The sequence below is a fragment of the Pristiophorus japonicus genome, chromosome 17 (assembly GCF_044704955.1).
Source record: "Pristiophorus japonicus isolate sPriJap1 chromosome 17, sPriJap1.hap1, whole genome shotgun sequence".
Lineage (NCBI taxonomy): Eukaryota > Metazoa > Chordata > Chondrichthyes > Pristiophoridae > Pristiophorus > Pristiophorus japonicus.
This window is the reverse complement of record NC_091993.1, coordinates 107,610,207-107,625,011: the sequence shown is the minus strand read 5'-3', so window position 1 is coordinate 107,625,011 and position 14,805 is coordinate 107,610,207. Positions and strand designations below refer to the sequence as shown.

Here is a 14,805-nt window from a genome sequence, read left to right as displayed (position 1 = left end):
TTAAAATCATGAAAGGGATAGACAAGATAGAGGCAGAGCGGTTGTTTCCATTGGTAGGGGGCACAGCCTCAAAATACGGAGGAGCCAATTTAAAACCGAGTTGAGAGAGAATTTCTTCTCCCAGAGGGTTGTGAATCTGTGGAATTCTCTGCTCAAGGAAGCAGTTGAGGCTAGCTCATTGAATGTTTTCAAGTCAAAGATAGATAGATTTTTAACCATTAAGGGTTACGGGGAGAGGGCGAGTAAGTGGAGCTGAGTCCACGACCAGATCAGCCATGATCTTATTGAATGGCGGAGCAGGCTCGAGGGGCTAGATGGCCTACTCCTGTTCCTAATTCTTATGTTCTTATGTACCCAGTTCTCTCCAAATCTGTTGGAAAGGTTACTGAAATTCTGCTTGTCTTCCAGCTATACTTATTAGTGAAAACATACCAGAGAACGGTTTTAAAGAAATTAAATCCATAACTTGTATTACACCAGAGCTGGGCCCATCCAGTTATGATGGCTGCTAAAAAAATATCCCTAGACCTACACTCCCCTCTTGAGTCAGAAGGTTGTGGGTTCAAGTACCACTCCAGGGCCTTGAGCACCAACTGACTTTCCAGTGCAGTGCTGAGGGAATGCTGCACTGTTGGAGGTTGAGACGTTAACCCGACGTCTGCTCTTTCAGGTGGACGTAAAGAGCAGAGGCGAAGAAGAGCAGGGGCATTATTCCTGGTGTTCTGGCCAATATTTATTCCTCAATCGAGGTAACAAAACAGATTATCTGATCATTTTGTCGCATTGTTGTTTTTGGGAGCTTGCTGTGCGCAAATTGGCTACCACGTTTCTCACATTGCAACAGTGACGACACTCAAAGTACTTTGGCTGTAAAGTGCTTTGAGAAATCCGGTGGTCGTGAAATGCACTCTAAAACAGAGCCCTGCCATTGTGAGATGTTTTACCCTCAGGAGTGAGCTTAAAACTTTGAAAATAAACTTTATAATTGGGGCAACCAGATATTCTGGAAAATTGTGTGCCAGTTTATTATGTTACATTTCTGTGGATTGCGTTGGAAAGGCCGATTGGAGATTTGTAACATCTTTACCTTTTCCCATTTTTTTCTTCGTAGCAAGTAACTGCGGGAATCCAGGGGAGCTTCTAAATGGGTATTTTGAGGCAGCTGCTACTACTTTTGGAAATAAAGCTATCTTTTTTTGTAATCCAGGGTGAGTATTCAGTACACAAATGGCTGAAAGAAGTTTGTTTGCTTTTGGTGACGAATGGTCCTTTAATTTAATTAAGGTGCAGTTACAGTATTTCCATGCTGCTATAACAATGCACCTTAACATCAGCCCAAGAAGGTGACCACTTGTTCTGCTTTTGAAACAAGTTATTTTTTAATTGTAACTTGGGGTGAGTATTAGATCCACAGATTCCTGAATGAGGGTCAGATGATTCTAGTGAAAGATTGGGCCATAAATTGCGGTCAGGGGCTTCCCGCGGGCAGATACCTCCGACCGAAAAATTTATGAAATTTCCTGGCGTTCCCGGTGGAACGAACACTTCCGGTCCAAGGCCTAGATGCACAGCTCAGCGCAGAAGCCCAGGCATCCCAGGAACGTAGCCTGAGATCACATGGGCCTGGACCACCATTCACAATGTAACATTCTCATTGATAATAGTGAGTTCTGTTAGTAATGGGAGCTCATACAATCAATGAGAATACCCCCCAAAACACAAACACCACAACTTAAAAAAAAAACTCACATATTTCAAATTAATTGAAATAGAAATTAAATGTTAGGAACAAAATTATTTTTTTGAAAATGTTTTAATAGGGTTAAGAATAAACTTGCCATAATGGACTGGGTTTTTAATAGAAAAATTAGTGATAAAATTTAATTTTTCTATCTTTTAAAACTCTTATGCTGGTAAAAGCAGGTTTATGTTGGCAAGAGTTGGGCAAATAGCCCAAATCTCTGCCTGCGAAGGCCCATTACCTTCATATGCATTGGATCTGTCAAGACATTTTGACAGTTTGCAAGTGCTGGGTTTCGACTCGAGCGCTTTGCGCGCCGAAACCCAGAACTTGTAGGGTCTCTTTGGGCACGTGTGAACACATGTCGCAGTTTACAGCTCATGTTTTTCATTTTGTGATTAAGGCGGTTTCAGTACCTCCAGTCTGGTACAGTAATATACCTTAATCCCAACTAAAGAAAGTGATCTCTGCATTTCTGATGACCACTGTCCACCTTGCCTCTGAGTTGGGCTTCAAATTCAATGCCGAACTATCGGCAGTTTTGTGGGTTTATTACCACAAGTAAGTTGGTTGTCTAATTAGTGTTAAATTATGGGTAGTTTGTGCTGTGAACTTTCATCTACTGACAGCTGAGTTGAGTATGGCCTGTCACCTGGCTCCCTTAAAATGGTTATGAAGAGAAGACATTTAATTTCTAATCAATCATAGGATTCATCATAAGTTCACCAAATGCTCTATTGATACTGAGCCAGCTCCATGTCCAAGTGGCACCAATATCCTTCCTTTGAGTCTGACAAAATTTATACACCATGCTTTGACCAGTACCTTGTACAGCAATAATGCAACCTTCTGATTTTTTATCTGTCCACCTGGTAATATAGCCCATTATCTTTTATGCTCTTTACTGTATCAAAATACTGCATTGATTATTTCAGATATTTATGCATTATAATTCTTAAACCTCTTCTCTGATCACTTTGCAGTACCATTCCCATTTAACTTTAAACTTGCTGTGTGATGTGTGATGTTTTGACTTTTTTTCTTTTTAGGTACCACTTAGTTGGTCGATCCTACCTGTTGTGTAAAGCTGATGGGTGGGATGGCCAGGTCCCAACATGTGAAAGTAAGTAAAGGTTCGATGTTCAGGAGTTTGACTCTTTTTGGTGCAGTATCATTATTACAGTTCTGTGGGGGATTTTCTATGGGGTACTCCACATTCTCTTACTGTATCTTTATTGTAACTTATTTCACCTCTCTTCTGACTCTTGCTTTTGTGGTCTCTTTTATTTTTATTTCTCTTTCCCTCAAGTGTTATTTTCTTGTCTTTCTTTGCTCTTGTGTCCTTTTCAATGGGATGTGACCTGATGGCTTGCATCCTAGGGTCTTAAAAAAAAAAGTAGCAGCAGTGATAGTGGATGCATTGGTTGTAATTTACCAAAATTCCCTGGATTCGGGGGAGGTCCCAGCAGATTGGAAAACTGCAAATGTACTGCCCCTATTTTTTTTTTTAAAAGGCAAAAAGCAGAAAACTATAGACCAGTTAGCCTAACATCTGTGGTTGGGAAAATGTTGGTGTCCATTATTAAAGAAGCAGCAGCAGGACATTTGGAAAAGCATAATTTGGTCAGGCAGAGTCATCATGGATTTATGAAGGAGAAGTCATGTTTGACAAATTGCTGGAATTCTTTGAGGATGTGATGAACAGGGTGGATTTGGACTTCCAGAAGCCATTTGACAAGGTGCCACATAAAAGGTTACTGCACAAGATGAAAGTTCCTTGGGTCGGGGGTAATATATTAGCATAGATAGAGGATTGGCTAACTAACAGAAAACAGAGTCAGGATAAATGGTTAATTCTCGAGTTGGCAATCAGTAACTTGTGGGGCGCCACAGGGATCAGTGCTGGGACCCCAACTATTTACAATCTATATGAACGACTTGGAAGAAGGGACCGAGCATAACATAGCCAAGTTTGCTGACTATACAAAGATGGGAGGAAAAGCAATGTGTGAGGAGGACGCACAAAATCTGCAAAAAGACAGACACAGGCTAAGTGAGTGGGCAAAAATTTAGCAGATGGAGTATAATGTTGGTAAGTGTGAGGTCATGCATTTTGGCAGAAAAAAATCAAAGAGCAAGTTATTATTTAAATGGAGAAAAATTGCAAAGTGCTGTAGGTCAGCGGGACCTGGGGGTACTTGTGCATGAAACACAAAACTAGAATGCAGGTACAGCAAATGATCAGAAGGCCAATGGAATCTTGGCCTTTATTGCAAAGGGGATGGAGTATAAAAGCAGGGAAGTCCTGCTACAGTTATACAGGGTATTGGTGAGGCCACACCTGGAATACCGCGTGCAGTTTTGGTTTCCATATTTATGAAAGGATATACTTGCTATGGAGGCAGTTCAGAGAAGGTTCACTAGGTTGATTCCAGAGAGGAGGGTGTTGACTTATGAGGAAAGGTTGAGGAGGTTGGGCCTCTACTCACTGGAATTCAGAAGAATGTGAAGTGATTGTATCAAAATGTATAAGATTTTGAGAGGGCTTAACAAGGTGGATGCAGAGGATGTTTCCACTGATAGGGGAGACTAGAACTAGGGGGCATAATCTTAGTTTTAAATGAGCGGCCCCTTATTCAGAGATGATGAGGAGGAGGAATTTTTTCTGAGGGTTGTAAATCTGTGGAATTCGCTGCGTCCGAGATGTGGAAGCTGGGACATTGAATACATTTAAGACAAAAATAGACAGTTTCTTAAACGATACAGGGATAAGGGATTATGGGGAGCAGGCAGGGAAGTGGAGCTGAGTCCATGATCAGATCAGCCATGATATTGAATGGCGAACAGGCTCGAGGGGCCGTATGGCCTACTCCTCCTATTTCTTATGTTCTTATGTGGTAGATTGCATGCCAGGAAAGGTAGTATTTTGTGGTGCTGGTGGGTTTTGTGGTGCCAGTATTGCAGACTGGTATGTTGTGGATGCCTTTTTGAGCAGCAGGACATAGGCAGGAACATAACGATTAGGAGCAGAAGTAGGCCATTTGGTTCCTCGAGTCTGCTCTGCTGTTCAATAAGATCATGGCTGATCATTCCTTCAGTACCCTCTAACTGTCTAAATTCCAGGGGACACAACCCTAATTTGTGTAATCAAGCCTCGTAACTTTACCCTTGGAGTCCGGGTATTATTCTGGTAAACCTGCACTGCACTCCCTCCAAGGCCAGTACATCCTCCCCAAGGTGTGGTGCCCAGAACTGCTCACAGTGCTCCAGGTGTGGTCTAACCAGGGCCCTGTTCAGCTGCAGCGTAAACTTCTACCCCCTTGTACTCTAGTCCCCTCGATAAAAAGGCCAGCATGTTATATATGTAAACCTGTGTATTCCTTGTGTAGCCACCAGAGGGCTTACTCCCTGGAATCCCAAGGGATCCCACAATCCCTTGCAAGTGCAGCTACTTAAGGAGGTCTCACAGACTGGAGGGCACTCTGGAGAACTGCAATAAAAGACTAAGGCCACACTTTACTTTGAGCTCACAGTATCCAGTTAGACTCTTTATTCATATACAACACATTCCATCAGTCTTTTGATTATTTTCTGTACCTATTCAGGACATTTTAATCTATTTACACGGCCCCCCAAATCTCTCTGGACCTCCGCTGCTTCTAGCTTTTCAGCATTTAGAAAGTACCCTGTTATTTAAGTGGATGAGATCACATTTCACTCAAGATTCACAACCCTCTGAGTGAAGAAATTCCTCCTTATCTCAGTCTTAAATGGCAAACCTCTTATCTTGAGACTATGCCTCCTATTCTAGATTTTCCAGCCAGGGGAAACAACCTCTCAGTATCTACTCTGTCAATATCCCTCAGAATCTTGTATGTTTCAATGGGACAACACAACAGTGTGGCTCAGTGGGCAGTACAATCGCCTCCAAATCAGAAGGTTGAGAATTCAAATCCCACTCCAGGGACTTGAGCACATAAATGTAGGCTGACATTGCTGTGCTGAGGGAGTGCTGTGCTGTCGGAGCTGCCGTCTCTTTGGATGAGACGTGAAACCGAGGCCCTGTCTGCGCGCTCAGGTGAATGTAAAAGATCCCATGGTACTATTTCAAAGAAGATCAGTGGAGTTATCCCCGGTGTCCTGGCCAATATTTATCCCTCAATCAACATAACAAATGCAGATTATCTGGTCATTATCACATTGCTGTTTCAGGGTTGCTGTGTGCTAATTGCCTGCCGCGTTTCCCACAATATATGAGTGACTGGACGTTAAAGACACTATATAAATGCGAGTCTCTTTTTTGTGTGTGCCCTCCACACCTAGCTTTCTTTGGTCAGCAAACTTGGATACATTACACTCGGTCCCTTCATCGAAGTCATTAATATAGATTATAAATATCTGAGGCCACAGTGCTGATCCTTGTGGCACCCCACTAGTTACAACCTGCTAATCTGAAAATGACCTGTTTATTCTTACTCTGTTTTTTCTCCGTTAACCAATTCTTTATCCCTGTTCATCTATTACCCTGCACCCCATGAGCCCTTGTCTCGCTGAACAACATTTTATGTGATACCTTAATGTCTTTTGGAAATCAAAAGTGTACTACATCCACTGATTCCCCTTTATTTACCCTGCTAATTACATCCTCAAACAACACTAATAAATTTTCCTTTCTTGAATGAGGCCGTCTAGAATCTAGGGAGTTTTGGAAGATCACAGCCAATAGCCACCTCCTTTAAAACCCTAGGATGAAGGCTATCAGGTCCAGGAAATTTGTTGGTTTTTAGTCCCATTAGTTTCTCAAGTACTTCTTCTCTACTTATATTATTTTAAGTTCCTCACTGTCATCAGCTCCTTGGATCCCTGCTATTTTTGATATGCTTTGTTGTGTTTTCCACTGTAAAGACGGGTACAAAATATTTGTTTAAATTCTGACATTTCCACAATCCCCATTTATCATTTCTCCCGTCTCAGGGTCCAATGCTTACTTTTGCTACTCTTTCCTTTTTACATATTTGTAGAAGCTCTTGCAATTTTTGTTTTTAAATTTGTTAGTTTACTTTCATTCCATTTTCTCCCTTTTTAAAAAAAAAAATCAATTTTTTGGTCATCCTCTGCTGGTTTCTAAAGTTCTCCCAATCTTCAGGCTTACTGCTATTCGTCAATGCAAACCTCTTTTAATCAAATACTATCCTTAACTTCTTAAGTTAACCACGGATGGATCACTTTTCCTGTGGAGTTTCTATTTCTCCATGGAATGTATATTCGTTTAGAATTTTGGAACATTTTTGTTTGCAGTGCTTGTCTACTGTAATGCCTTTTTAATATTTCCCAATCTCCTTGGCTAACTCGCTCCTCGTACCTTCATTTAATTGGCTTAATTATGTATAAGGCTAAAGTTTTGGATTTAAGTGTCACACTCAAACCCAGTGTGAAATTCAACATATGATCACTCTTCCCCATTGGATCCTTCACTGTGAGATTACTAATTAACTCTGTTTCTTTTCACAATACAAGATCTAAAATAGGCTGCTCCCTGATTGGTTCCACAACGACTTATTCTGAGAAACCTGTCACAAATGTATTCCTTGAACTCGTCCTCCAGACTTGCCTATTTTATTTGCCCAGTCCATATGAAGATTAAAGTCCCTGCGATTATTGTATCACCTTTGTTACGTGTTCCTATTATTTCTCGACTACTGCTCTGTCCAGGTCGAAAGCAACTTTTTTTTCTGGTGGCAAAAGGAGGGTGACAGGTGGAGGGTGCATTAAGGCAACAGGTGTTTGCGGTGGAAAGCAGCAGAAGGGAAATGGCAATGCCAAGAGCTAGAAAGGAATGGTTAGGCAGAGGATTGGAAAGGGAAAGGTGAGTAGTGTTCTGCACAGATTGGTAGGCCACTGAGTCATGGATGCCTTTTGGGCTGCAGGTCATAGCTGACACATAGATCATCAGTCATATTTTCTGCTGGACACTGGGGTACTGGTTGGGGAGTGATGCAGTCGGAGGGAGGTGGTGAGGGAAGGAAAACACAGGTGTTCAGGATAGGAGGTGCTAGGAGTCGGAGGGAAAGGACAAGGGGCAGAAAGGAACAGGTGCTCGGAGCAGGTTGAAGGCTAATCTTTTTGATCAAACAAAGCATTTTAATTCACTTGATGGAGAAGAGTCCTCTGTTTGTAACCAAGTCTTAAGCTATATATAATTTGTTTTACAATTTTGTTGCGCAAAGAATACAGAGGAAATCCTTAGTATGTTTTCTCACCTTCCTTTCTCACCTGTCTGCCAAACCGGGACAATTCTTAGACTTTTAATTACTACTTCATATTTTGATTTGTCATTCTCCGTGAGCCAGGCAACTAACCTGCTCCTAGCCAGTGTTGATCCTAAATTCCCACTTAATCTTGTGCCTGGGGGTGGAGCTGAATAAACTTCCTGAACATATCTTAGTTTTCTTAATTTAAAGTTGGTAAAATTCCTGGTACCATGATTCTCCATCAATAATCTGCTTCTTATTAAAAGGTTCTTGTGCTCCAACCACCATGTTCCCAGTCACCTGCAGTCTGACCCTATTCATGACACTGCAACCTTTCAAACCAGGAAGGACAAGAGCAGAAACATCAAGGCAACAAGTCCCCCTCAAGTTGCATGCCATCGTGACTTGGCTATGTTGACGTTTCTTCCTCCATGCTGGGTGAAAATCCTAGCATTCCTTTCCTAATCTCATTGTGGGAGCACTATTACTCCAAGGACTGCAGCAGTTCAGAATTATACCTGCCAACCACCACCTCGGGGCAAATGGAGATTGGCAATAAATGTAACCGTGCCAGCATTGCCCATATCCTGCGAACAAATTTTTTTTTTTTCCCCTCTTCACCGCCCCCCTCTCCCACTGCTGCTGCCAGAAAAACACTGTCCAGCTGTGATCGGGTCTTTGCTATGGGGTTTTGTTGCTGAGGTGGGAGTACAGATGCCAGGAGGTGGTTCTTCACTTAGAATAATGGACCTCTGGAACAGGCTGCCGTCTCGTGCGGTGGACATTGTTTCATTGAATTCCTTCAAGCAAGAGCTGGACCTGTTTCTGGTTGGGGTGGAGATCGCCTCTTACAAAATGTAGGTACCTCAGGGAATTCAGGGCCAGAGTGATCTCCTGGACTAGTTTTGATCGCCGAGATAAGTCTGAGGAATTTCCCAGATTTGTTTCCTCTGACTTTTCGCCTCTCCCAGGAAACCATATGGTTTTGGGTGGGGTGGAGAGTGTACATATTGGTATCAGAATTGTGTGGGACAGGCTGAGTGAACCAGTGTCTCTTTACCTGTCCTTCATTGTTTATATGTACAGAGGAGAAAGGGGAGAAGAATGTCTGTTTTTTATATTGTGCTGCAGTGCATTGGTTTACTGGTGTGCTGTGTTACTGAGCTTGACTCATTTGAATCCATGCAGATCAAGCTTTGTTCTGACCGAACAGATCTGTAACGGAATTTCATTTATCCCCAGCTGTCAAATGTGATGATCCTCCACCTATTGATAACGGGAGAGTTTCAACCCGTACAAGCAACTGGGAATATGGAACGGAAGCAGAATATTCATGTATTGACAACTATTCATTGATTGGTAAAGGAAGCATTACTTGTACAGTAACTGGACAGTGGGACATGAGCCCACCAACATGCAAAGGTACTTAAATACAGGATTAGAATTAGTTTTCATTGCCCTTTTTCAGCTTAAGTTGGAAAGCTAAAAATGTTTAATGAGTTTAAAGTTTTCCAGGAAGGAAGGGTTTTCCTGCACCATCTAAACTTGCTGTTCCTCCATAGTTGTTGTTCTCCTGTAAATCTGTTTAAATCCAAGTTCCTGACATTCCAAGACCTTCCAAGCTGCAATGCTTAACTCTTCCAGTTCCTAATTTGTTAATGTAGTGTGCATCCTAAAATTTGGTGTTCTTGCCTTCCCTTCCAAAGTCTTGTAGGATTAGACCTCCCCTTCCTTAAGCACTACTCAGCCTGTATGACTTTTCTAACCTAACCTATTCTGTAGAGTTGCATACATGGGTATTTCACGATTGGGTTAGTAGGGTGGGAGGAGGTTTGTGTGGAGCTTAAACACCGGCATAGACCAGTTGGGCCAAGTGGCATGTTTCTGTGCTGTACATTCTATGTAATTGATCTTGTGCTTGGGAGTGACGATGAATAATCTTGCAGAGCAGCAGCAAATGTGTTTAATCTAAAGTTGTTTAAAATCCTGACCATGTTTGTCCCACTAAGAACAATCTGGGGTTATTTTTTTTAAAGTATACTTCTGTAATGCGCCATAAGTGTCATATTCCTATTGATCAACGGAGTGACTATTTGCCACAACACGTGGTAAAATTTTGTCTCTCATAAGTTAAGTTAGGAATATTGTAGATCCAATCCTAAAATATGGTGCCATGTGAAGACATACATTTATCTGAATATTTTTTGGAAATTCTGGCACAGTAACAAGAATATACTTGAAACTGAAGTGCTAGTAAGCTAAAACATAATGCAATTAAAATGTCCAACTTTAGTTCTTCAGCATGCCCCCAAGTTGGCAAAGATCCGAGAACAGATCATAGCACCAAGTCAGCAATCCCACAGGAAAATGGGATAGTACTTCTGGAGATTCTGCATCTACTATAGGCAGAGGTCAAGCAGCTCTCCAGTTCTGCAGGATCAGAGGTCAGGAAAAAGGGGTGGAGATCCATCTACTCCTTTTACGTTGCCCTGGGTTTCTCGGGCTTACTTTGGTGGGTGGGAGGAAGGCAGATGTGCTGGCCAGACTGCGCTCTCATTTATATTTGGTGTATCCCAAGTTGCTATTTTACATTTAATATATTTGTGTTTTACCTCCATTCTGTTCATCAACTGCTCTACCAACAGCCACTGATTCAACCCTATGCAATTTGTTTTGCAATATCACCCAAAATGAAGGGAAATTGTTGGGGAAATTTAAGCTTGTTTTCTCTATTTGGTATTTTTCACGCAATGCCTTGGTTTGAATCTTTTGAGTATAAAGACTTCCTCCAAGCTGTAATGCTTTAGCCTTCCTTTTCCCACTTAATCTTGTGCCTGGGAGTAGGTGTAAATAAACATGCAGGACAGAACCAAGCTTTCTCAATTTGAAGTTGGCAAATGTCCTGATCGATCACTTTCCCTCTAGTAATCAGCTGGTGATTAAAAAGTAACTTCAGTTTCAAGTATACTCTTGTTACTGTGCCAGAATTTCCATGTTCCCACTCGTCTGCAGTCTGATCCTATTCCCCAGCTAGGATGTGTTATAGAAACATAGAAAATAGGTGCAGGAGTAGACCATTCGGCCCTTCGAGCCTGCACCGCCATTCAATGAGTTCATGGCTAAACATGCAACTTCAGTACCCCCTTCCTGCTTTCTCGCCATACCCCTTGATCCCCCGAGTAGTAACTCCTTTTTGAATATATTTAGTGAATTGGCCTCAACAACTTTCTGTGGTAGAGAACTCCACAGGTTCACCACTCTCTGGGTGAAGAGGTTTCTCCTCATCTCGGTCCTAAATGGCTTACCCCTTATCCTTAGACTGTGACCCCTGTTTCTGGACTTCCGCAACATTGGGAACATTCTTCCTGTATCTAACCTGTCTAAACCCATCAGAATTTTAAATGTTTCTGAGCGATTCCCTCATTCTTCTAAACTCCAGTGATTTTTATTGAGTAGCAGATGGGTTAGTGGTCTTGATCAGTTCCTAACATACTAACTTTGAGGCATCAGCTACAATATACTCAACATTTTTGGTTTCCAGTCTAGAATATAAATACCAGCGCTCGGGAATGGAACACGTATCTACTTTTTCACCTAGTATTTTTTTCATGATACGCTTGTCAGGTATATAAGGACCAGATATGGTATAAAACTCTTTGTTGTGTCCCAACTTCAGTGATGATCTCCTTCACTGCCCAACCAACCATCTTTGTGGTTTCCCTGAGTAGGGTTGTCCTGCTGCAACCTGTGTTCACTAGAAATTACCTTAAATGCCTGTTTGAACTAATATAAAATCCTTGCGTGTCACAGGTAGGACCCCCCCCCCCCCCCCCCCAAACACACACACCGACCCGCAAGGACCACATCCAATGAATTGGCATCAACGACTCTCCGCAGCAGGGAACCCCACAGGCCAACAACTCCCCGAGTGAAGTTGTCTCTCCCAATTCCAGCCCCAAACAGCCTACCCTCCCATCCCAAGAGCGTTCCCTCCGGACCCACCCAACACTGGGAACACTTCCCCCTGCACCCAACCCGCCCCATCCCGTCAGAATCCTTCCCAAATGCCGAACACCCCCGGATGTCGAGCCACCAGCCCCGGCCCCCGCGACGCCAACCACACCACATCCCGAATCTATGTAAACAGTGGCCCGTGACCATGAAGTTTGCAGGCTCTAGTAAGGATTTGGATTAGCTGTGCAAATTGAGAAATGACAGATAAATGAAATGTATTGCATATTGGGAGAAAGTAGAGGGAGTATCAGCACGGAGACTTTGAAAGGGACCTGGCAGTGGCTGTAAATTTTTTGACATGAAAACTGACATGCTGGAGTAGCATTTAAAAAAAAAAAAACTATTGGGTTACTGAGCTTAAATAGTGGGGTACAGGTTTCTGAGGTTGCAATGTACTGATGGACCATGGAGTGTTTGTATTTGTGGTTGCCGCTCTTAAAAAGAGATGTGCATGGAAAAGCAGCATGTTAGATCCAAGTTTAAAAGGGATAAGATTGGAGTGAAGATTAGAGAAGCTGTTAAGTGAGTCGAATGTTAAGGTGTATATGAAGTATTACATGGTATAGATAAGGTCAATTCAGATTATTGTTTCAATGCTATAGGACAAATGGACATAAATTGAAGTTAGTGGCATATAATTACATCTTGTATTTAGAATTAAATTATAAATGTTTGGAATCTACTGGGTAAAGTTGTGGAGTCAAACAATCTGGTGACTGGAATACAAGGTGATCTTTTTCATTGTTTAATTTAGAAGTGTTTTTGGTCCATTTCACTGCATAATTCTAAAGGGGATTCTCTTGGCCTTTAGCACAGTTTTTATGTTTTGCTCATTATCATGACGAGGGCAGCAAGACTGAGTAGAAGTTAAGTTGAGCTTTCTGCCAGTATCGTGAGTATAAGCTATCTAATGAAGACTAATTCATTGTTCTTGTCAGTTGTTGAATGTCGGCGTCCTGAATAGTCTGCACATATCGGTATTGTATCAGGATTTGGACCCACATATAAATATAAGAATTCGATCATCTACCGCTGTGATGCTGGTTATGAAATGGTTGGCCGCAGTGTCATTGAATGCAGTGAGGATAACACCTTCGTGCCACCACCACCTACTTGTAAATTAGGTGAGTACCCATCTCGTACTTGGGGACAGAAATAAGTCTGTTAAAACAATATATTTTGATGTGATTATTTCCCAATTCCCATGGGGTTTCTTGTTCCTCTTCGCTCCAGTTAAGAGTTCTAAAAATAAAAGTTTAGTACTTTTGAGTGACCTAATGAACAACAGAAATATTGATTGTGTTTTAAATGAGATCCATCACATTTCTCATGTTTGTAGTCACAAAAACACATGCCATTTTCACACACATGTTGAGTTGGTGGGTAGAAGCTTGCCGCTTGTATGACAATTAAGGAGAATGTTACACTCGCCAATGAAGTCAAATGACCTGGAATTCAAAACTACTGTTAACACATTGCAACAAAAAGAACCTTATGTCCAGCAATTGCAATTAAGTTGGAATGCATTCAGTTTATAAAAGTGCAAGAGCATAAAGACAGACATCTGTACTTAGAAATAGTAGTTCATTGCCACCATTGAGCATATAACTGGCCTTTCTACTCATTGACCTACATTGGCTCCCGGTTAAGCAATACCTCTGCTGGGGAAAAAAGAAGACTTCTCCTCTTCAAGGTGGACTCCCTGATATAAGGAATCGACACCCATTCGTATCCCTGCCAGTATAGCGACCACGGAATCACTCAAACGAAACCTCAATTCAACCGGTTTTTATTCAAGCATGCAGGGGAAGGGTTCGCGGATGAACCTTCTAAGAACAAAGGTTTTACATCTATAGTTTGAGGTGTGGGACCCTCCTACAAAACCACAGATTTGCCGCCTGCTATCAGCAAAGTTGCATCAGACTGGCTGAGTGGTTCCTGCCCCTCCACCTGTCCATCTCCCATCACATGTCACCCTTCCGGACTGTGGTGTTCAGTGGTGTCAACTTTGCCTCAGTTCCTCATGATGTGTGAATTAACCTTGTTTCTCGGTTTGCTATCTTCCCAAACATCCCTTTAGATGTTGCTACAATAGACTCTTGACTCCATCGTGTCCTTGGTGAATGTGTTATTCAGTGGTGAATGTGAGTTTCCCTTAGTCTGTATTAAGGTTAACACAACGCATGGGTCATTAACCATCAAACTTTGCTGTGTAGCATGCTTTGCTGCTTCCCCTTAAAACCCATTGTAAGCGAGTGTATAAGCATGCTCCAAATGCATAAGCGAGTTTTACATACAAATCGGTCAATTTACGATCCCTACCGTAAGGTAGAGGAACGCTCGATTCCTCAGAACTTCCTAATACTGATAAGCCCTTCAATCTGGACCATGTGTCAAATCAATTCACTACCGTCAGTATCCACTTTAGTGACCACCTGTCTGTCTACTTCCACCTTAGTGACCGTATTTTATCCCCTTACACCTCATTTAAAAAAAAAAAAAAATTCTCGCCCTTGTTTTCAAATCCCTCTCTGGCCTCGCCCCGCCTCTAACTTCCTTCAGGCCTACAACACAGATCTCTGCGCTCCGCCAATTCTGGACTCTTGACCATCCCCGATTATAATTGCTCTGCCATTGGTGGCTGTGCCTTCAGCTGCCAAGACCCTAAGCTCCTCATTGTCGCAGTAGTAACTGTTCTCAAACTGTTTCAGGCCAACTATCACCAAAGAAAATTCTCACTCTTGCATCCCATTAGCTGTGAATTCTGGCACCTGTAAGTCCACCAATGGAGGTTATCTG

At 42.2% G+C, this 14,805-nt stretch overlaps 2 protein-coding genes across 18 annotated transcripts in view; both read left to right on the top strand.

Moving 5' to 3' along the window:
* Nucleotides 1-13,052, top strand: part of LOC139227887 (C4b-binding protein alpha chain-like) — a 67,720-nt gene extending 54,668 nt beyond the window's left edge. For 5 of the 6 annotated variants that reach the window (XM_070859005.1, XM_070859003.1, XM_070859002.1 and 2 more), the window contains 4 exons: nucleotides 1,112-1,208; nucleotides 2,791-2,864; nucleotides 9,235-9,414; nucleotides 10,286-10,383. In XM_070859005.1, coding sequence (XP_070715106.1) covers nucleotides 1,112-1,208; nucleotides 2,791-2,864; nucleotides 9,235-9,414; nucleotides 10,286-10,368 — 434 coding nt within the window. In that variant the 3' untranslated portion in view covers nucleotides 10,369-10,383. Of the gene's footprint in view, nucleotides 1-1,111; nucleotides 1,209-2,790; nucleotides 2,865-9,234; nucleotides 9,415-10,285; nucleotides 10,384-12,944 lie in introns of those variants that run through there. The other variant, XM_070859004.1, reaches the window with a different exon arrangement.
* Nucleotides 12,967-14,805, top strand: part of LOC139227889 (membrane cofactor protein-like) — a 174,695-nt gene continuing 172,856 nt past the window's right edge. For all 12 annotated transcript variants that reach the window (XM_070859013.1, XM_070859014.1, XM_070859010.1 and 9 more), the window contains exon 1: nucleotides 12,967-13,130. In XM_070859013.1, coding sequence (XP_070715114.1) covers nucleotides 13,058-13,130 — 73 coding nt within the window. In that variant the 5' untranslated portion in view covers nucleotides 12,967-13,057. The remainder of the gene's footprint in view (nucleotides 13,131-14,805) is intronic.